This window comes from Phyllopteryx taeniolatus, chromosome 16, assembly GCF_024500385.1.
Source record: "Phyllopteryx taeniolatus isolate TA_2022b chromosome 16, UOR_Ptae_1.2, whole genome shotgun sequence".
NCBI classification, from domain to species: Eukaryota; Metazoa; Chordata; class Actinopteri; order Syngnathiformes; family Syngnathidae; genus Phyllopteryx; species Phyllopteryx taeniolatus.
This window is the reverse complement of record NC_084517.1, coordinates 22,483,396-22,506,268: the sequence shown is the minus strand read 5'-3', so window position 1 is coordinate 22,506,268 and position 22,873 is coordinate 22,483,396. Positions and strand designations below refer to the sequence as shown.

Genomic DNA, 22,873 nt, shown 5'->3' with positions numbered 1-22,873 from the left:
AGATACAACTGAACTGTTTTGAACAAATGTACTGTACTAGATTGGAGGGAAAAAAAAAAAAAAAAGCAGGTTAAGTAAGGCACTGAAACACGCAGCTACCATTACCATCAGAGGGAGCCCGTGTACCACACTTTGAGAAACACTGGTCCGTGCCATGAGTTTGTAGTTAGTCGGTTAAACTTTCATAAGCAACTGCTTCATTGTGTCTTTATTTGAAGGCGACATGTCTCACCTGCGACGAGAGGCTGCTTGCTTTGACCCCTTTGTGTGCGTGCAACCTTGAGGAGGAGCCGCACGTTTCATCTCTCAACATCGCCGAGGTGAAGGCAGACGCTCAAATCATTTCCCTGGCTGGTACACGCTGCCGTTTCTGGGTCACTCTTCAGCCCTCTGAGAGGCCCCGCGTCCACCAGCACAACATGGAGAGAAGAGAGAGAGGAGGGAAAGGTATTTATAGAAAAATGGGGCTTCGCTGTACCTTTTTCTCGCAAAGAACCATTTCTAAAGTGACTGTCCCAGTTCTCCGATCATCAGCCAGACACGGAGGCTTTGCCGAGCCTCAGCCCGCACGGTGGTTTTCTCACTGAGCGGTAGGTTTGGGCACCCGCGGCGGCGCTCCTCGACCGCGTCCGCTGCCCCCCGGGCCGGGGGGTGAAGGGTGAGGCTGGCCGGAACGTGCCCCGCCGCCAGCCGGGCGAGGATGAGGCGTTTCCTGAGCAGAAAGGGTCGCTTCTCCTTGCGCCAGAGCAAGTCTAGCACCCGGAGTACTTCTAAGGATTTCTGTAAGTGACATTTTCTGGCTCGGCAACGTTTTGACACGATGACGTGAGCTTTCTGCCAGTGTAAAGAACCCAAAATGTATTTGTAATAGGACAGAGAATAGAATGGATGTAAAGATTATGATCCATATTTTACCAGACTTGACACCATCTTCTGTTCTGATTTATATGTATATTTAGTTCACCCAGACTCATTTCAGACTACTACGTAGCCCTGATTAAATTCCTGTACTGTTCTCAAGTTTTCCACCTCTCGTTCACTTGTGGTTTTTTTTGTTTTTGTTTTTGTTACTTTTCTGAGTTTGGTCTTCCTAATTGGGCTACCTCGCTTTGTCTCACTTTCTGCGCCTCTGAACAGTTACACAAAAGAAAAATGGTTCTTTCCTTCTGTTTTGATGGATGACTTTCGTTCCAATTAGAGTGCTCTGTTATGTTTCCTTTGCAATATCAAGCTTAATCCTCATTTTGTGCATTGCAGTTATTTTCTTCCACATCTTAAATCACCTCCTCAATTTAAGGTGGTCATGTTTTCTGACAGTTTGGATGTTAAAATATAGCTGTATAACATCATTTTTTTCCCCCCTTAGGTTAATTTGACCTCCCAGCAACATTGCTTTTGACTAAGACTGAGTTTAATTTGAAGGACACAAACATCTATGGATCCCTTACTTCACACATTGCTGTGGAATCCAATATAAGAGCTGTATCAAAAATTCAGCCTTCACAAAGCTGATGTTCCGTTGGCAATTTCGCTGACACTGACTGGTTGGTTGTTGTTTGCGGTGGTGTAGAATTGCACTGAACAATACAGAAAGGTCAAACCATCAGAACCATAATGGCTGCCTCTGAAATGACTGCTAAAATAAATCATCCCCTCTCCTCAAATAGTCAGGTTTGATGTATCCAGATGTCATTTTAGCCCCACGAGACTCCTTCCAGCACCAGTAGAACGAGGTCAGTGACCACCAAAGGGAAGGCCAGTAGGGGGCAGCACAGTGGACTAAATAGCAACCGTCACTCAGAAGCTCCCTTTCCCTGCTTGTTTTGCTACTGCAGCGCAGCAGCTCCATGGCCGAGGTGTGAAGGACACCTCGACCTTCATTTCACACCTCACGCCCTGTTCCTGTGTGGACCAATGAAACGTTAACATTCTTTCGTGTCATACGATGTCATGAGTCTTGGTTCATGACTTGATTTGTTGTTTGAATGACCGTTTTCACAGCACTCATTAGACATAAAACAACAACATGGGATCGATGCAGGGAATGGGATTACGCAATATACAAATCTGATATCCTCAAAACTTTGTGGACATCAGGTATCAACAATTTACAGTAATTAAGTGGAATTAAGCACCATTAAGGGAACAATCCACCCTCATAGAATTGTAATGGCATCACCCACCTGTCCGTCATCTGGAGTGAAGCAAGAAGTAGCCGGCCAACTAACAAACATTGATGAACTAACAGAAATACAGAACTTTTGTTCAAGTCCCTCAAAAGTCATTTTCGTATTGTTTCTAAATACCATAATTTCTCGTGTATAATGTGCATTTCTCCCCCAAATTGTCAAAAGTCAATAGTGCGCATTATCGGGCAAATGGGAAAAAAAACCTTCACATTTTATAAATGTATGCCGCCATCTAGTGGTTATAAAAAAGCAGTACACTTTCATTCCAAAACGGCACCGCTCCCTAGAGGTTATCAGAAAGATGTACACTTTCATTCTAATATGCCACCGCCACCTTGTGGTTATAAAAAAGGTGTAGCCTCCACTTTCTTTCCAATATGACAGGGGTACGCATGATTGCATATATGTACAGGCGCTGAGCTGAGGGGGCAATAAGAATACCTACACCTGCTCAGCGCCTCTCACCATGGGCAACTCCAGAGTGGAAAAGAGTCCAACCCCTCCCAAGAGGACTGGTACCAGAGCCCAAGCCGTGTGTGGAGGCGAGCCCGACTATATCTAGTTTGATCGCCAAGGTCCCCGCCTGCGGCCACCACCCAACTCCCTTTGCACCCGACCCCTATGCCCCCTCCCACAGGTGGTGAGCCCATGGGAAGTTGGACCCACGTTACCCCATGGGTGCCACCAGGCGCTCTCCTTCAAGCCCCACCTCCAGGCGTGGCTCCAGAGAGTGGCCCCGGTGACCAGAGTACGGACAAGGGAAAACGTCTTCCTGAATTTTTTATCTTCATAGGGGTTTTGGGAGCCGTGTTTGCCATGGGTGACCCTGCCAGGGGCATAAAGCCCCAGACAACTTAGGTCCTAGGATCATTGGGACACACAAACCCCTCCACCACGATAAGGTGACAGCTCAAGAAGGGGACTATCAATATCTGTTTAAAAAAAAAAAAAAAACTATCAAAATTGTTTAGTATCAGGAGCAATAAAGCAAATATCATAAAGGGTGGGGCAGAGCTATTTGTTTTTTGTGTAAAAATCTGAAATCTGATTTTTGTGTAAAAGAAATTCCAAAACACCTGAGATTTGATTTTAAGGTCATATCACCCAGCCCTAAGTGGAATTCATTTTGGGCCTCTACAATCATGTATCTCAAAATCACAACTTTTCAACATTTCACCTTGTGTCCTCCTTTCAGTTCTCGGTCTTCCCGTAACCAATCAGAACTGGCCCGAGGCTTTCGGGTTCCGACTGGGCGGCGCGGGGCCCAGCTACATCTTGTCCGTGGCGGAAGGCAGCAGCGCCTTCCTGGCGGGTTTGCAGCCCGGGGACCAGGTGGTGGACATCGAAGGCCAGGACGTGACCAACCTCAGCACCCCGGCACTCGTCGCGCTGGCTCAGACTCTCAAGACGGTGCCGCCCAGCATCGGCGTGGTGTCGCGGATTGAACAGGTGTCCTGGATCACACACAGTACATTCACCCCGTTGTTATTATTACTACGTTATTCGATTGTACGTCCACGACACAAAACGCTGCCGCCAGGCTTCGGCTAGCTCAGTTAATTCTCCAAAGTGTCATACACAGGCTCCCCCTCTAGTGGTATGTGAAAGAATCACTGCCTCACTGAAGTAGAGAGAGGGGTGTTGTGGTAAATAACTTTTACTTCTTCCTACTTCTCTCGAATATGTATAGTTTTAACTTTTTCATTTTATTTTTTTTGTTTTGTTGTTCTTTTTATGTCACTTTTACACATGTGCAAAATAAAGAATTCAATCATTCAATGAATTAAAAACAACCACGTAGATTAGCCTTTAGTCTGCTGGCTTAATGCTAATGCTAACCTACAAAGGGAAACACCATCGATACGATATTGCTGTAGCACCCGGCTAATCGACGTGCCTATGTGGCGGCCATTTTGGGGAGGTCGACGATCCCGTCCGAGCCAATACAGGGGCATTGAAATTGCGGGCACAACAATTACAGGACACCTCTGTCAGTCTTTGTGCATGTAAAACGGTGTCAATTCACTTGCACGACCCTTGTCCTGCATGCTTCTTCTCCTGTCCTTGTCCTGTTCTATCTTGTCCTGTCCTTCCCTCACAGGGTGTAGCACTACAGCCCTATGCAACACTCATATTTAATATTTCATTGTTGTAGCTAATGTAATGACTTACTTCTCTCATCCTGTTTATAATTAGTGCTTTGTCTTTTGTCTTTGTTTTTCTCTCCCCTCTAGAAACTTTGTTCGACTGATCGACTATGATTCTCAATAAACTGCAATTATAATACTTAGAAACCACAGTGGAAGCTTAAAAACTCCACTGTGACACAGTAAAACTGTTCCGGCAAAAAAGGGATACAGATCTTCCATTCTGCTTGACCTAACAGCCGAACAGGACAAAAAAAAAAAAGGTCACATAACTTTCATTCATACATACATGAGTTTTACTTTTTGTCAGCACCAAAGGCGGTGCTATCAATACAAAACATTTTTTTTAAAGCTCAAAAAATACTTTTACCTGTGAAAGGTTATGCTCCCAATTCGCTTGTTGTAATTGTACGGTGTTGTACCCAACCGTATGCAGCACAATGTGTCGGCATCCTCGGTCTTTTAGTTTTCTTGCCCTCCACACCTGTGGCATGCGCTGATGACTTTGACCCTCCTAGCTTAGCCTCACTGTAAGCATGCAGCTCAACACCATAGGCACGAGCTAACTAGCATCTATGTTGCGGTGTTACCAACCTTTAAGCAACAGATATTTAAACACAAAAGAGTGCAGCACCACACAGACGATATAACAGTACTCCATGTCATGTTCTTCATCCTCTGCAAAGAACAACTCATATTAGTGCCGCACTAAGGAGCCGATAGACGTCTCCATGTACAGTATTTCTGTCTGTCTGTCTGTCTTCTACTGACCTCAGATGGCCCAGGCGGGCACACCAGAAGAAGCAGGACAATGGGCATTGAATTGATGTAAAGTGTGACAAGAACTGTTTAATACTTTTTAATTTTGTTTTACTTTTTTTTTTTGGGGGGGGGGGGGGCTGTATCTGATGAATTGCATTTCCTTTCATTCCAAATGGCAAAAGATGTTTTGAGGTCCGGGTGTTTTGAGTTGCTTTAGTTTCCGTGTTTTCTCCCCATCAGATTGACATCACTCCCAGTCCGGACGGCCGCTTCGGCTTCACCCTGGTGGGCGACAGCCCTCTGATGGTGGACGACTGCGTGCCCGACGGCGCGGCCGGTCGCGGGGGCCTCAAAATCGGGGACTACGTCATGGAGGTCGACGGCGTCCCGGTGAAGCGGCACGAGGCGGCGGCGGCCATGATCAAAGCGGCGCAGTACCGTCCTCTGCGACTCGGCGTGCTCAGGATGGCGCGGCAGCCCAAGCGGCTGAGCAGCAGCATGCGGGTTCTCTCGCAGAGCGGAGACAGCGTGAGGGACACTCGAGCCCGGAAGGCCTTGGAGTTCAACAAGAAGGTGAACTTTCTGTCATAATATCAAGAGTTCTGGAATATTTGCTGCATTCATAGAGCTCAGTTTATTTTCAACACATTTGTAAATTAAAATGTATGTATTCATTTTTGGATTAATTTAAATATGTTCTTAATTGCATTCATTAATGAGTTAATTCATGAATGAACCTCTCCTTGAGGCGTCACCTTATCGTTGTGGAGGGGTTTTGTGTCCCAATGATCCTTGGAGCGAAGTTGTCTGGGTTAGGGTCACCCGTGGCAAACGGGTCCTAGGTGAGGGACCAGACAAAGCACGGCTCCCAAAACCCCGATGAAGAATACATGAAATGGAGCTCGGTTTCCCCGGGGCCTGGAGGTGGGGCTCGAAGGGGAGCGCCCTGGGTCCCCCATCCCATGACGTTGGGGTTCACCCCGGTGGACGACATGGATAGATGCATTAATTCAACTTGATGTAATTATTATTACTTACTAGGAAATACTATTTACTATTTATTTCAATAACTAACTATGAAATGAATGTAAAGGTGTTTATTTTACTATTTTTAAATATGATTTACAATAATTGATTTGATTGTGAATGTTTTAATTTTGAAACTAGGTAGTACCTATTTGTCAATAATAAAATTAAAGAATATTCGTTAAATGAATAATACAATCAATCAATCAATCAATTTATAAAGCACGTTTCGTGCACAAGGCAAATCCGATTTTCAATTTCGATACAAGCAATAACGGTGGAAACAACAAAAAAATTCAAAAATGATCCAATTAAAACTGATAAAAAACTGCAATTTAAAGCAGTAAAACATTTTCCTACATCCATGCATGAACACACACACACACACACACACAAACAGAGATTTATTATTGTTTGTTTGTTGATTTATTTATTTTAGTGCAACAAACCTTATAATGATATTATTAACTAAATGAAGTTTAAACAACATGTCGCAATGTTTTAGACTAGCACAATAAATGACAGTTTGTATGCTGCGCTGCTTGTCGACGGCTTTCTCATTTTCATTTTAGTGAACAAAATTAATGGGAACAAGATGGGCAAATGTATTGGGACATCTTACCATTCTATGTTCAGGAAGGGAAAAGGAAAGTGTAGATCAGATTGGTACTTTATTAATCCCATTGGGGAGATTAAAAATAGTCACTGGGAAATTTGCAATCAACAGAGATGTTACTCTAAAGCTTTTTATTTCTTTCCTTTGCAAATGTCCTTTTAATCCTGATTGCAAAACAGGGTACATTTGTCATCTTCTGTCGGCTAAAAAAAAAAATAATAATGTATCAACAAATGTAGACAGGAAATTTAGTGCACTGAACGAATGAACGAATACGAGCATGTGGAGGAAAGCTCATCAAAATCCTCCATTTTGATTGACGCAGGCAGAAAGGAGATCATTTAAGCAGCCAAACTATTAGAAAAAGTTCTGAGTATGACTACTATCACATAATAAAGATAATAAGCATATTTGAAAATGTAACCTGTCTTGACAACTGTCAATCACAACCTCCAGCGAGTATTGCGAGATCCTATTGACGATGTCGTGGTTTCACCCGAGTGCTTTGCGCTCACCTTCGGGCCCTCAGGTGGAGGAAGTGCTCGGCGAGGATCCCGATGTGAAGGAGCGGCTATTTGACGTGTTGAAGCGCTACGCCGCTGACCGCGATGTGGAAAGCCTCGCCGAGGCCCTGCCGGACATCCTCGTCACGCAAGAGCATCAGCAGCTGGTTGAAAGCGTCAGGTGAGATCTTTGAGCATCTTCTTCTTCTTCTCAGCACTGATGTGAAACCCGAAAGCCAGCACAACAACTCTGCTGATGCTCGCAGTGTTTTGTCAGTCATCCTGTCGTCCGGCTTCTCGGTCTGACTTTCTCTCTTTTCCTCGTCTCTCTCCATCTGCTGTCATGCATCCTTTCTTTGATACTCGCGTTGTGTGTGTGTGCGGGGAGCACATTGCCGGTTCCTCCTTATTCCTCCTCTTCGCAGAGCCGTCCCCGCCGCTGCCATCCGGTTTGCAGGCTCGGCGCTTTTGCGATTAAAATTGAGAGGAACATGCGAGCGGCACTTTTTGTGACACACGCACGAGGTTCTGTAGCTTTGCGAGTGGTGTGCCGGAGGAAACGATGACTTGCTGCCTCAGGTGAGCACTTCGGGAATCCTTTGTAAATGTTTTCCACTTACCAGGTTCGGGATTGTCATTGTCAACCGCTTGTGTGGGTCTAGTCGAATCCTTTTCATCCTGCCATTTTCTGGCTAAAAATAATGTGCTCAGTTTCTCACAGCTGTTTGGAGCACACTTTTAATGGCATCCTCAATGGCCGCAACATTAGGTACACTCGCACAATGTAATGGGAGCCAACAGAAAAGATGGATCCAAAATTCTGCCTTTACAAAGTCCATTTTCAGAGAGTTATCACTTGAACTGAAATGTGTTTACGATTGTGCAACCACACTATCATTCTCAGTCAGGGCTGTTTCTAATATTTTGCACCTAGCATGTAGCTAACTAAATAGACTGTAGCGACTCTCAATGTGATGCAGTGCAGTTGTACACACCACCGCAAACGACCACCACAGTAATAAAATACACATTCTATCAAAACTGGGAATCTTCTTTGGCTTTACATTCTATTGCGCAAGTGTACCTAATGCTTTGTCCAGTGAGCGTCGTCCTTTCAGAAAAGCGCCTGTGACAATGTTTTGTGGGCTGTTGTTTTTGCACAGGCATCCCATCTATTATGCATCGGCCGTATCCATCGAGGGTTGTTATCGCTGCAGCGACTACGATTTTAAGTCTTACTTTAGCTGTTGTTGCTTGTAATGACGTCGTCCTACTTCTCGCTCAGGCGCACTGTGACCTTGTGAGACTTTGATATGCAAAGTTATGCCTCCTCCTCTTCCGTGTGTAGTTGTGACATTGAGTCTTTTTAAGGTAACGCTTGGCTTTGTTTTCCCCATGAAAGGCAGATGATGATGATAGCGACACATTTGGAAGCAGCGTGATGTTGTTTTGCTGCCGAGAGCTTTGCCTCCAGGTTGCCCCGAGGTGCTTGTTGGCATTAATGTGGCAACAAGATGGCTCAGACATCTGGGGGAAGTCGAAGTGAGGTTGACATACTGAGCACACTTTTTTATGCCGCGCTGCTTGTTGACTGCTTTCTCAGTTGCAGTCATTGGGGCATGTTGGCTAAAAAGAGCCATCATCAATCATTTCTCCAAATCAGAAGGACCGACTTGCCTCGCCTCGTCAGATTTGAGATTCACCCTCCTCGATTTATTTACGAACATAATAATTACAAAAGATATAATTATGGTAGGCCTCTGGCAAAACATTAAAAGTAACGGTCCAAGACTGAAGATCGTCTTCCTCCTTTCCTTTTAATCATTCTTCTCTTCATACACGATGCACAACTAAAAACAACACATGGATTCCATTTCACATTAGCAAAATCAAGTGGAAACGATAAAAAAAAAAAAAAAAAACTACTCCTACAGGCGCCTAATTATTTCAGCAATAGCAAGTGAATTTGGAAGGAAAACTTCTTTGCAGATATAAGGGCTTCCTTGCATTCGCCGTTCTCTGTTCTGCTTCATCCCGAAGGTTTCCGGTCGGGTTGAGGTCAGGGCTCTGGACTCACTCAACCTTGCATTCGTGGGCCTTCCACGGGTCATTCCGCACAGTGACAGGCCTTCCTCTCACTCAACTGTCCGAAATATCTCGGCAAGATGACGAATTAAGATTCGGGGCTGACTAAAGGCTTTTGACGTCAACTTGTGATTGTTCGTATTTCTCCCACTTGCCGCCGCTCATGCTGCCTCGGTCCCGCTCGCTGTCTCGCTCTCCCACGGGATACGCTCTATTTATAAGCAGCCTACTTCTTTTAATACATTTTCATTTCAGATGCAGTGACACTTCTTAAACACTTCTCGAATCGCGCGGTGAGGGAGCGCACGAAAACCGCCGCGTGTGATTCGAGACCATCCTGGAACGTCCTGTCGGCGCTTTTGTGGCTGCTGAGTGAAATTGTTGCGAACGTAATTGGGGTTCAAAGCTTCGAAATGATTCAATCGATCCAAGCCGTGATTAAAAGTCAAGATTGGGATGAGGTGATGGTTCAGTGAAGGCCTCCCACACGCATGACCATTCAGCACCCTTTATTAGGCTTTCAATCAAATTTGTAGTAGAAGCGCGATTTGGCAGCACAGAAAAACATTGTGCTTAGATTGCCTTAAATGAAAAGCTCCTTTTTTTTTTTCCACTTATAAACAAAAAAGCAGAAAGACATGATTCAAAATAACTTTTGCCCTTCCAGGATTTGTTTGATTTGGTCTTGACACCAAACAAGCTGTGGAACCAGCTTTTTAAAAATGTATTTATTTTTATTTTTTTTTGCCAACATTAACCTGCAGCAACTTTCACAGAAATATTGGAAATCAATATTTTTTCTTTAGAGACAATATGGAAAGTTGATCCTGAATTCCTGAATTTTGGAACGGTTCAACAATTTAACGAGGCATCAAACCGCACGGCTCGGCTTGTCCGTGTTTGTTGTCGAGTAACAGCGACAACAAACTCTGCAGCAAAACCTTTGGGTCTTGGAAGCGGGTTCCAAGTTTCCCACATGTCCGCAAGTGACTGCTTTTTGCAACTGGGCTTGGTTATGATCCGCGCAATTGAGTGTGTGATTGCCTCCTCCCGGGCTTCTTTCTTGTCCTATGGGAAACAAAAAAAAGTGATTCCGCTTGTTTGGCACTTAAAACCTTTTGAAAACCAGATGCTTGAGGGGTGCGAAAAGGTTGCTGAGTGTGCAACACTGACTGTGCCTTTGTCAACTCCAGTAGCTCCTCCCAGTTCCCGGCCATGTTGTTTGTGTAAGCAGTGCACATCAGCGAGGAACAAAAAGCAAAACATCTTTTGAATTATGCCATTGTCATTTTTTTTTTCTATTAGTGAAGGGAAAAAATGTAAAATTGGATTTTGGTGACAAAAAAAGAGAGATTTTTATCTAAAGGCAATATTGCCTGGCCCTCCGTTTTAAATGATGAAAAAAGAAATCATATCTACTTTGTCTCCTTGAAGTGAAGGCTGCTCGTCAGCTTGGGTTGGCCCCAGCACCCTCAATTGGTCCAGCTGTAAAGAAAATGCTTGGATGGGTGACTGAACATTTTTAGAAATGTTTTTGTGTGCCAATAATTGTGTAGGGTTTCTATTTTGAAAATACATCAATGAATGCCCTGAAGGGCTTCACTGTATTCACGCACGCACGCACGCACGCTTAGACGGTCCGCTGGGGCCCTCCTCACTTGCTCCTCAGTTCCTCTTCCTCTTTCTCTCCTCCTGTCTTAGTGAGAGGAGCGAGGATTGTGACTTTACTTCTTGTTGCTGCTGAATGATGGATGCGTCTGCCCGTCAACCGGTGACCGGCACGTGTGTGACTTTGGGCAAAAGTCGGCGACCAGGGTGAAGTCGCTGACGATCTGCTGCTGCTACTCAGGAACGTTTTGCAGGTGAGGAGGGAAGCGAAGCGCGCCGCTTTTAACGGTTCGCTCCCTCCCTCGTCGTCCCCGGTCGTCCGTCTGCCGTCTCGCCCAGCCTGCGGCGAGCACTTTTGAGATCGCTTCTGTTTCTCGTGGTTGCCTTCTATTCCCCTTCTTGTCCGGGAGACTTTGTCCTGCGCACGCCGGATAGGAGACTCACCGGGATAGCGGGAGGAGGCGTTTGCATCGCTTCACTGAACTCGAAGAGCCATGGGAAGAGAGAGGAGCCTTGCCGGACGTTTTCGGTATGTGACGTTTTGCTTTGACCGCGGCCCTTTTGTGGAGAGATGCTGAGGCTGTGGAATTTCTTTCCGAGTGCTCGATTCCCACTCGGGTTTGCGTTACATTCTTGTCAGCGTAGAAACACGACAATGGCAACAATCGCAGCGGACGTCCCAGCGACGGGTACGCTCGTCAGCCACTGCTATCCAAACAGTTTTTTTCAGATTGCCTTTGACTTGTATAATGTGCAATGTAATCAGTTCAACTGTGTAGTATCATTTTTCAGTTAAAATAGTGGCACTTTTTCAAAACACATTTCTTGTCCATTGACTTATCGTTACACGAATGAAACATTACTATAGTAAGTATATAATATTGGAATACTGCATTACTTGACTCATTCCAAAGAGTGTTTCAAGTTAAGCTAATCTTACAGCTCCTGTTCAGCTCTTGTCTAAAGAGCGATAGTTTATTTCTCAAATTTTCCCACTTTTTTTAAAACCAAGACATTATTATTATTATTGTTACATTATTCTTAAAGGCAGGCTGCCATTGATTAAAAAACAACAACAACAACAAAACTCAATATTTTGGCCAATAGTAGTAATTATATTCCAGTTTATCCCCTGCTAGAATTAGACCATTTGGCAGCTTGAGTTAATCTAAAGAATATGTAAAAATGTCCTGTCGGAGTTAGTTAAGCATTTAATTGACATTGCTGATGTCACAGCAAGAAAATCTTTTATTAAAAAAAAAAAAAAAAACTGTTTGAGAGGGAAGCACTAGTTAGCCTCCAGATTAATAAATAAATAAATAAATAAATAATGATAATAATAAATATGACATAAACGTATGACAAGTTACAATGTTGTAATGTATGCAATATTCTAGAAGCAACTTGTGAATAAACGAATTACGTGACCTTTTCCTTATTGTTTACGCATCATCGCGGGTCATCCTTGATAAACCTCATCAGTCCTAATGAAAGAATCTGCCGCTCTGCTTGCAATCGGGGCCGCCCTCAATCCAACTTGCACCGCAAACTTCGGGCTCCGAGTGTCCCAATCGTGACTATTTCCGCCACGCGTTTTGTTTGCTGTCACAACACAACAATCGCCGCTGATGGATAAATGTGGGCAAGTGAAAGTCGTGCGGGCGTGGCCTACATCAACCAATAAGCACAACCATGTTCCCAATGGTTGCGTGTTCCGTGACCTGGCCCAGAAAAATATCCTACTCCACATTCTATCTTTTCTACTGTCCCTCCGCAGGCTCAATTCTTTCTTGGAATGTATGTCAACGACGTGTTTCAAGCTTTTAGGATATTAATGAACGACTTCCTGCTGCTTGTCTGCGTGGCGGTTTTTGTTTTGGTTTTGGATTTTTCGTAGCGGCCTGCCCCCACTAAGGTCTGCATTCTGCATATAAACCTGTGAGTATTGCCATCAAATTTACCGTTTGCTGTCAAATCAGATCCACGATTGCAGCAAAGAGGACATTTCTTCAAGGTCAAAGTGGACATCATGAATTGCCGAACATTTGAGGAAATCCGTGTTGATAATAGAAATACACCTGCCATAAGAACAAGAACAATGTGATAAAAAAAAAAGTTTTTTTTTGGATCAAATATTGTTCAAAAACACAAAATACAAACCTTTCTTGAACATGTCGTAGGTTTCACTCAAATCTAAAAAAATGTAAATAACAACTTGTCATTACTTTTTTACCAGGCCGGCGAGTCGAGAAACGCGGCGCACGCAGGCATTATTAGTTAGCACTTGGCTAACGAAGTGTTTTCATCCATGTTTAGCTTTATGCAGTGATTCTCAGTGTTGTACCAGTATCACTGGTGGTGCACAGGCTCCCTCTAGTTGTACTTGAAAGAATTACTGAATGGAAATAGTGCAGATTGTTAACAATGGCTTCAATTTTATTTTTCCCAATTACAGTACTTTTGTTGAATGCAATTCAGTTGAATTTATCTTTAAAGTAGAATCCATTTGCTAAACATTTTAATTGAATCATTATTGACATAAAGTTTTTTTTTTATTTTGCAATATTTAAGTGTCCTGTTAATGTTCCAACTGTGCAAAAAGTTTCAGCGGCGTTCAATACTAGATATACTTTTTGGACTTCAACGTCTGCCTTGTTTTTGATGGTTTGTCGCGATGGTGGCACTTGGAGAGCCAAGTATGTTTTGAGGTGGTGTTTGGTTGTAAAAGGTTTGAGGACCACAAACGTATCTCCACACAACTGCCCGGAAGTTAATTGTCAGGCTGCTAAAGTGGTATCGGTGTCGCGTTTTTAGAGGTTGTGTACAAGTGAAGAAGTTCCTTCAACTTCAGAGTGTCAGTGAACACATTCACTTCCATTGACCGCTTCAGAAGTCAAATAGCCATGTTAACTGGGAGGCCACCCAGCATAACACCCCAATGCATGAAAAAAAGAATCGACTCACCGCACATTGTTAGGATGGAAGCGATGAATCCTCCCGTCTTCGCAGCAGCCCAAGGAACAAAAGCACCTTTGAAAGCAAAAGTGCGCCGCCGCCGCCGCGGTTGAGTGCTGTGGATGCTCTGCGGAAGTGGGGCATTTCGGAACATGCAAAGCAGAGTTTGTGGGGAGGAGGCGGAAAAGTGGTGTTGAGGATGAGGATGATGGCGGTGGCTGCATCATTTAGGAGGAGGGATGCGGTCCATTTACCGACAAGCTGAGGGCCGAATTCGAGTCTGCATAAGCAATTTGCTTGTCTGCGTGTGTTTGACTGCCTTTGCATTGACTGTCAAATGTGCTGCATTTCTGCATCAATCCTGCCTTTTGTTTTCTAGCGCTCACAGTTAATTGGCGGCGTATAAACCGCAGCGAGAGACGTCTTGTCAGGCTCGGCGGGCTGCTGTTGGTGATGCGACGCAAAGACAATCTGCTGCTTTTCTTTGCCGCTCTTGAACAAGAAATGAAACACAAAGAACGGGTGGAATTTGGTGGAGCTGGAGCCTTGAAGATTACAGTGGTTAGGATGTTCTTTTATTGATTGAGTTTTGGGGGGCCTTTTGGGCGGAAGAAAACTGCACCAGAAGTTGGTTATGGGAGCGGATGGGAAGCGGCGCTCCCCCATGTGCTGTGGCTGTTTCTTTTTTCTTTTTTTGTTTTGCATATCTGCTGCGAGGCAATGTGCATGCTCCTTTCCCTTTTTACAACTGCAAAGTTGACTGTGAGCGCTTCTCTTCTGCAATGTTGGCCAGGATCTTCATCCCCAAGAAGCACCGGGAGCGTTTCGACGAGGCGGTTTCCCAGAGCCTGATGAGCCGCCTCAAGGGGCGGAGCTTCAGCGACCCCAGCCGTAGCCAAACGCGCCGCGGTCGCAGCGAGGATCACCCCGAACACCTGGCTGCCTCCACGCGCGCCAGTTCAGTACCACGCACACACGCGGAGGAAGGCTCCGCCCCCCCGTCCCGCGGGATGCGGAAGACCACGTCGCTGATAGCTGGCCACTCCGGCGGCTCCGCAACCAGCTGCAGGTCAGTCTTGGGAATACTTCGTTACTGTACTGATGTTGATTTTTCTTTACTTGATACCCGTTTTTCATATTTTCGACCATTGAAATAAATGAAAATGCAATGAATCCATTCTAACCCCCCAAACCAAACGAACACCGATAGAGGGTTCCACGGGAACTCAAAATCTTGCAATCTTTCTGCAGAAGTTGTGGCGCATCCTTTCAATAGAGGCCGGTCTACCTTATGTTGTGGCCAACCTCAAATTGGGAATACACTTTGGAATATCGGGGGCAAACGAGCGTGGTCTGCAGAAGGAATTTTGGATGAGGAGGAGAACTCGTGTATATTGCGTGTAAATCTTTGAAGACATAACTCATGCTACATTCTGTCACGATGCCAAATGAGCCACAATTCTGCACGTAAATGTGTTGTGTGTCGCTGTTGCATCTGCTTCATACTGTAGAAGCTCCGTTCTTCTCTTCAGGACGGTGAGAGTGTGCAAGGGCAACATGAGCTTCGGCTTCACTCTCAGAGGTCACGCCCCCGTGTGGATCGACTCGGTCATCCCGGGTAAGCTGAGCACACAGGATAACAGCACATTGTTTTGTTGTGGTTTTTTAAATAGAGGATCAAATGTCATGTTTTGACCTGTTTTGCTCTGCAGGGAGCGCAGCAGACAAGGCAGGTCTGAAACCAGGAGACCGCATCCTGTTTCTTAATGGACTTGATATGAGGTAAAAACCAGTCGAACGCTTCAGGGTCGCATGCCGTCAAAATCCAATTTTGCTTCGACTGTTTTGTGCGTAAACGGCTCCAAATGAGTCTGTGAAGCTGGTTAGTGGGCGGACAATCCAACGCTTGGTCAATTCTGCTTCACAATAATAACGAGAGCCCACATCGAAGGATGAAATTGGCCGCTGAGATCTCGTGAAGCTGTTTTCCACATTTCAATTGAGATTATCAGGGATCCAGTCAGAGCAAAGCTTATTTACATGTGGAATATTAAGGAGAAATGCCAGCGGTAAAAGACCAACGAGAAGAGCTTGAAAAAGGATATTTGCGCCGCAAATTGGCTTGCAACCAAGTAGAAAGACATCAAAGATTATGGAAAATATTCGTTTTTTTAAGTTGAAATTGTGTTTTAACCCTACAATGTCTGTGTTGAGCGGATTCTGTCGTTGGTTGCGGAACAAACTTAAATACCGCATTTCTTCGAACCGATGCCAAGACCCGATCGTGTCGTCCGCCGGGTTTCGAGACGTTATCGTTCACGCGCACGGTTAAAAGGCTAACATTCGCCAGTCCTTCAACGTCACCCCTAAAACCACGTGTGCGGCCGCAGGACCTCCTCCCACGAGAAGGTGGTGTCCATGCTGCAGGGAAGCGGCGCCATGCCCACCCTGGTAGTGGAGGACGGCCCCCCCTCTTTGGGCATGTCCGAGCAGGACCTGGCAGGCGGCGGCGTTCCCGCGGAGCGAGCTCGCTCCCCCGTGCTCAGCTCCCTGCAGTGGGTGGCCGACATCCTGCCCCCGAGTATCCGAGTCCAAGGCCGCACCTTCGGACAGCAGCTGGAACACCTGCTGACCATCCAGGAGAGGTACACCATCTGCAAAGCCCTGGAGAACTTCTTCCAGCACAGGTGGGCAAGCCAAACAACCAAGGGAAAAAAAAAACAAAAAAAAACAAATGTATGCGTGTGTGAGGCGGGGAACCAATTCCAAGATGGGGTGTTTCCATGCCAACAGAAACGTGGACACGCTGATCGTGGATGTGTTCCCGGTGCTGGATACTCCCGCCAAACAGGTCATCTGGCAATTTGTTTACCAGCTGCTGACGTATGAAGAGCAAGAACACTGCCAGAACAAAATCTCACGCTTTCTTGGATTCAAGGTGCCAGGTGGGAGTGCAACGTTTTGTCGTTTGCTTTTATCAGGTGGCCGGCGAAGCTTCTTTGCGTTCCTGAACACCACCAGAGTCCTCGCACCTCCAAATTCAGGAAACACAAAAAATCGGCACAACATTGCATCGTCAAAGAGAGCGAGATGTTTTCATCACTTTAGATTGGTCGATCAATCAATAGACCCACGAGGGGATTGACCAATAGTATACATTTGTGAAACAATTTGAAATTGGCCAAATTTGTATATAGGAGCTTTCTGCCAAAAGTATTTGTTGGATGAAACTGTATTCATGTTTTCCCAACGGGCATTTTTCTTTGCTAGATTTCCGCATTCATGTGTCAATTACCAAGTCAATGTAATCTGTCCAGGGCCTTCTGACTGGGTACTTCTGGCTGATGCAACTAGATTTACTTCAAATATGTTAGCAGTAGCACTAACGAATCAGATTTCAGATCCGACCCACAGTCTACGGCTCTCAATGATTTTTTTCGTCCTGGAGGGAGCAAAACTGTTCGACTTGCAAAACAACATCCATCCATTTTCTGAGCCGCTTCTCCTCACGCGGGTCGCGGGCGCGCCGTAGCCCATCCCGGCGATCTTCGGGCAGGAGGCGGGGTACACCCCGAACTGGTGCCAGCCAATCGCAGGGCACATACAAACAAACAACCATTCGCACTCACATTCACACCCACGGGCAATTTAGGGTCACCAATGAATGCATGTTTTGGGGATGCGGGAGGAAAGCGGAGCGCCCGGAGAAAAGCCACGCAGGCACGGGGAGAACATGCAAACTCCACACAGGCGGGGCCGGGGATTGAACCCCGCTCCTCAGAAGTGTGACGTGATACTGGTGTTGTGAAGAATCGGATCCCCACTGAAGGCCCGGGTACCGAACGCAAGGCCCGCCACTGCTCTTTATGGACCGCTAATGCTACATTGACCTTCGCCTCGCGCCACTCCCACCTCGGTCCTCTTCAGCGGGTCGTCGATGCGCCTGTTCCTGCGCGTAGCCAATGTGTGTGTGTGTGTTGCAGTTCCACCACCGCCGCCTCCCCCCCCTCCTCCAGAGCCCGAGGTCGCCCCTGAGCCGCATCGCCGTAGCAGCTCCGTGAGGGTGACCGGCACCACGTACAGGAGCAGTGTGAGGGGGCGGAGCTCTGACGACCTGCTCATTGGCACACACTTGGGCATGGGTACAGACTCGGGCTTGTTGTTTTTTTTTTTTTTCTTTTCAATGATCATTTCGATTCTGACGCGCCGACGAACATGACGTCCACCATGTGTAGTGATCCTCATTCTTAACGTCACAACATTAGGTGCACTTTTAGATTCTCATGAGGTGTAGTAGAAAATGTGTTCAAGACAGCCATCTCGTGTTTTTTTTTAAATTACAGCCATGGTAAAAATGATTACACCACCCTTGTTTCTGCAGTTTCTTCTTCTTCTCTTTTAATGCCCGCTACAACTAAATGGACATTTGTTTGTACAAATATGATGACGGCAAAAATCGCTCTTGCGAGTTGAATTTGATATCAGCCATTTTCCATGTTTTTCTTAATAATAACCAAAATCACTGGGAATTCATGTCAAATAGGACATCGAGTATTATGGAATCAGCTGCGTTTTTGAGGAAATCTATCTTTTGTGATACCCCACATTAAAATGGACAAGAAATTGAAGAAACAAGGGTGCTCTAGAATTTTCTCCAGAAGTGCATGTACTGTAATTCTGAGTGTGAGCTAAGTGTAATGCCTGAAACACGCTAGGCTTCCGTGCAGACTCGCTTTTGGAAGCAGGAATGAGATTGGCTCCAGGAGAAAGACAGTCAGGGGACGGCACCTCTCTGCCCGAGACTCCCAACAACCTCACAAATGTACGAAGCGGCCCGTTTCCGCTGGCGTAAAATCCCAAATTGCCATTTGCGCAACGATTTAGGGCAAAGGGTCTAAAATATGGTCTCTTTGGTCTCTTTGTACATTTCCGCCAAACAAGCTATCAGCCGTGTACGCCGAACTGGAGAACATGTACTCGGCCAAGAGATCCAAGTCCCTGAAGACCCGCCCTCCTCCCGCCCCTGAGACTTTGCTGGATCTGGACCCGCCCTCTCGCACAGCTTCCCCTACAGCGCGTGCCGACACAGGTAGCCACCGGGAACTCCTTCCGCTGTCCCGACTTCATGCATGCGTCATCTTATGTTTTTCTCAAGCTGGAAAAGGACAGAGAGGTTAGGTGGAATGATGCGAAGTCCTCAAGCAGCTAAGCCGTTTCCAAAACTCGTGAATATCCTCGAATTTGACGTCGATGATGACATCCTGTTAGGTAAACACAAAGCAAGGTCGGCGTTTGAAACTCCTGTTATTAAAGTAGTGTACTTTACCTTTCGGATTTGGTGGTGATGGAAGAGGAACTGGGAAACACACAAGATACCCGATTCCTCCGAAGCGTTCCATTTGGAACGCTCGAACGCAACATCACTCTCAAAGCTTTGCTCGGGTATCCATATCGCGCCATCCGTACTTCCGGTAGCACTTTTTCTGGCACCCTTCTGTTGGGGTAGCAACTGCACTGATCTGGCATCAAAAGGGTGGCGCTCGACACGCGTTCACTGATTGGCCAAGAGAAAAAAATCATCCCTTTTATGCATCCATAGAAATCCAACTGACTCATTTACATTCAAACGCCAACGACGGACGCCCGCCGTTGTTATTGGCCACTGTCACTCTCCTGCTTTGAAAGCAAAAGTCACATGAGGATTTTCTGTTCCAAACCCTACAGCGGGGAACGTGGCTAAACCCCCTCGATTATGTTTCATCATGCTCAGCTTTTACCGTGTCGGTTCTTAAGGCTTAGCCCGCACATCTTCCTTGTTGCAGGTAGTCGTAAGGGCCCCCCGCCTGCTCTAACCTGGCCGGAGCCTCTCCCGAGCCCTCCCCCGTCCCACTTCTACTCATCAGGCCTGACGAGCCAGAACAGCGGGGAGTCCAACCCCTACATTAGCCTGGACAGTCCGCCGCCGCCGCCGTCGCCGCCCGAGCTCATCGATTTCCCGTCGAGCCCCCCGCCGCACCGCAGCGGCAAACGCCGATACACTTTCTCCAAGCCACCGCGGTCTGAAGACACCGATCGCTTTCTGGATGCGCTGAGCGAGCAGCTGGGCCAGCGAGTGGCCATCGTTGATGACTTTCTCACTCCGGAAAACGACTACGAAGAGGTATTTATAGCGGCTTTTTTGTAAGAGATCGTTTTCGGTGTGTTTTACTGTATACATACTTGCTCTAATGCCCGCCCATGTGGGAAAGGAGAGCCACAGCAGCCAATGCACTTTCCATCTGTTTACTGAACAGTAAAAGCATAAATGTGAGCACACTTGCAGTGTGCAGTCGTGGGGTGAACGTACACATCACCAAACACAAAGACTCTGGCCATCGCTTGAAAGTAGCTGTGGAACTTCTCCCAGCCTAGCTGGTCAGATCACGGGCTCGAGAAATTGTGGGGCAGTCATGATGTCAATTAGGCCCGCTGTTACGTAACAGTGCCACGGAATTGCAGAGCGGCTCAAAATTTCACCTTGTCTGGGTGCGCATGTACTCTGAACACCCAACTATTTGTGTACAAGCTATTCCATTTTCTATATGTCCTGTTTAATGGCAGGATGTTGGGCAGATGGCATTCCCCGATGATGAAGAGGACGACGACAATGATGAAGAGTTAGGGATGGAGGAGGAAGAAAATGGAGGTTTCGTGGGTCCAGCGCTGAGCAGCCCAAGTGACATCCAAAGCAGCAGCGGGGACGAGAATGCCTCGTCCCTCACCTACTCCTCCTCTTCCGACCACATCCCTCCGCCCCCCGTGACGCCTCCTCCGCCTCCGCCGGTTCATTTCAACGACACGCCGGCGCCTCCGCCCGCACGCGCACCGTCTCAACCGCAACCCCATCAGCAGCAGCAGCAGCAGCAGCAGCAGCAGCCTAGCTACACTCCTGAACACTCCCCGAGAGCTTACGTGCCCATCCGCCGGAAGTCTGGACCGCCTCCCCCACCTCCGCCCCGCAGTAATCTGCCGCCAAAACGACACTCATTGCATAAAGTGCTGCCAACCAAAGAGGAGCTGCAGGTCCAGGCGGCCATACAAGAGCTAAAGGCCTATCAAGAGCAGCAGTCCTACCAGGAAAGAGAATCCTACGAGGAGCAACAAGCGTATAAAGAAAGGCAAGCGTATGAAGAGCTGAAGGCCTTGGAAGAACAGCAGGCCTATCAGGAGCAAATGTTCAAGGAGAGACAAGCCTATGAGGAGCAGAAGGCGTTCGAGGAGCTCAAAGCGTTCGAGGAGCAGATGTTTCAGGAACAACAAGCCTTCCAGGAGCACCGACTGATGCAACAGATCTACCAGAGTCACCATTCAATGCCTGCCCAGCCCACCCAGCAGAAAGCCCCCTCACCACTGCCACTCCAGCAACTACACCAGTCTTTACCTCCGATCCCTGCGCCCGAAACCACCAACCACCATTCTCGCCATCCTCTTAATATGCTGCGGCAAGCTCAGCAGCAGCAGCAGCAGGCCCACCCGGGGCACCACCACAGACGCCTGTCCCGTTCGGCCCCGCCTCCGCATCACCCGCCTCCTCTACCCACGGTCAACCAGAGTCAGCACTTTTCCGAGGGCGTTTACCAAAGCCACCAAAGCCTGAGGGCCCAGCCCCACCATTCCTCGGCCGAGATGCTCCACCAGTTGCAACGGGCGCAGGTCCACCAGCAGTCGGTGGAGATGTTGCAGCAGATGCAACAGCCCAGCAGTCACTACTCTTCTGCGGAAATCTTCCAGCAAGTACACCAGCCCGAGATCCACCACGCCTCGACGGAACTCCTCCATCAAGCTCACCAGATGATGCAGAGGCAGCCTCACCACTCCTCGACGGAACTTCTCCATCAAGCCCACCAGATGCCGAGGGGGCAGCCCCACCATTCGTCCGCCGAGCTGCTCCACCAGATACGCAAGCCCCAGCCCCACCACTCCTCCGCAGAACTGCTCCACCAGTCCCATCAGAGGCACCAAGCGAAGCCCCATCATCACTCCTCCGCGGAGCTGCTGCATCAAGTCCAGGAAGAGCCTTCCTCCCGACCGGTTCAGCTGAACCGGGAGAGCCACTCGCACCAGAGCCGCAGGAGTCTGAAAAGTCACCGCCAGACTCAAGCGTCACCCCAAGGCCAGACGGTCCACCAAATGCATCACCCCCAGCCCGTCAAGCCATCTCCCCAGAGGCCCCATTCAATTCAGCAGACTCACCACCACCCCAGCAGCCCCGGCACCCCTCACATCCACCACATCCGCCACATGACCCCGCAACCTCCACCGCAGGACTACCAACACCAGATTCACCTGATCCATCCGCCGCAGCAACCCCACAGATCCCAGCCCCTCCTGTCCACGTTCCAGCCGCTGCAGCCGCACCAGCCCGCGCTCTCCACGTTCCAGCCCCTGCCCCAGCACGGCCGTCCTCACTCCCAGCCGTCCCACCACCTGATGCAGTCCCAGCAAATACCGACACAGAGCCCGAGTCAGCCCCAGTCGCTCCCCCACTCTCTATCTGACCCCGCACCCACAGAGCACCTGGAGCCTCCGCCGCTACCGCCACCTCTGCCTCCACCCTGCTCCCCTCCCCCCTTACCCAGGCCCACCCTCTCCAGGATGGACTCCCATCACATGAGTGTCAAGAGGCTGCGCTGGGAGCAGGTGGAGAACTCTGAAGGCACCATCTGGGGCCAGGTGAATGGTGGGCTTTTAGCACATGCGGTGTGTAAGGCGTCATTTATGAATCTCAAATTGACAAGAATCGTTAAATGTATACAATGGAACCTCCGCAGTCTAGTGCACCATTAGTGGTACAAATGTAAGCGACAGTATTGGGATTGACTTCTTTTCACACTTGCATGGCTGTTAGGAATCAGTACTTGGTGGAAAATTCTCTTTGACTTTGGAGGTTCCCGTGTATGTGCAGTATTTGGCTTATTTATTGGTCCTGGAATTGTTTGTAAT

At 47.4% G+C, this 22,873-nt stretch overlaps 1 protein-coding gene across 9 annotated transcripts in view; it reads left to right on the top strand.

Moving 5' to 3' along the window:
* The first annotated feature begins 307 nt into the window (after positions 1-307).
* Positions 308-22,873, top strand: part of grid2ipa (glutamate receptor, ionotropic, delta 2 (Grid2) interacting protein, a) — a 29,893-nt gene continuing 7,327 nt past the window's right edge. Inside the window, exons 1-15 of one of the 9 annotated variants that reach the window (XM_061749366.1) lie at positions 308-447; positions 520-782; positions 3,385-3,638; positions 5,339-5,671; positions 7,270-7,424; positions 14,685-14,960; positions 15,424-15,509; positions 15,604-15,673; positions 16,282-16,578; positions 16,685-16,836; positions 17,875-18,033; positions 18,607-18,713; positions 18,833-18,980; positions 19,714-20,051; positions 20,492-22,630. In XM_061749366.1, the coding sequence (XP_061605350.1) occupies positions 701-782; positions 3,385-3,638; positions 5,339-5,671; positions 7,270-7,424; positions 14,685-14,960; positions 15,424-15,509; positions 15,604-15,673; positions 16,282-16,578; positions 16,685-16,836; positions 17,875-18,033; positions 18,607-18,713; positions 18,833-18,980; positions 19,714-20,051; positions 20,492-22,630 (4,596 nt within the window). In that variant the 5' untranslated portion in view covers positions 308-447; positions 520-700. Of the gene's footprint in view, positions 783-3,384; positions 3,639-5,338; positions 5,672-7,269; positions 7,425-7,449; positions 7,823-11,044; positions 11,466-12,640; positions 12,875-14,684; positions 14,961-15,423; positions 15,510-15,603; positions 15,674-16,281; positions 16,579-16,684; positions 16,837-17,874; positions 18,034-18,606; positions 18,714-18,832; positions 18,981-19,713; positions 20,052-20,491; positions 22,631-22,873 lie in introns of those variants that run through there. The other 8 variants (XM_061749367.1, XM_061749368.1, XM_061749374.1 and 5 more) reach the window with 8 other exon arrangements.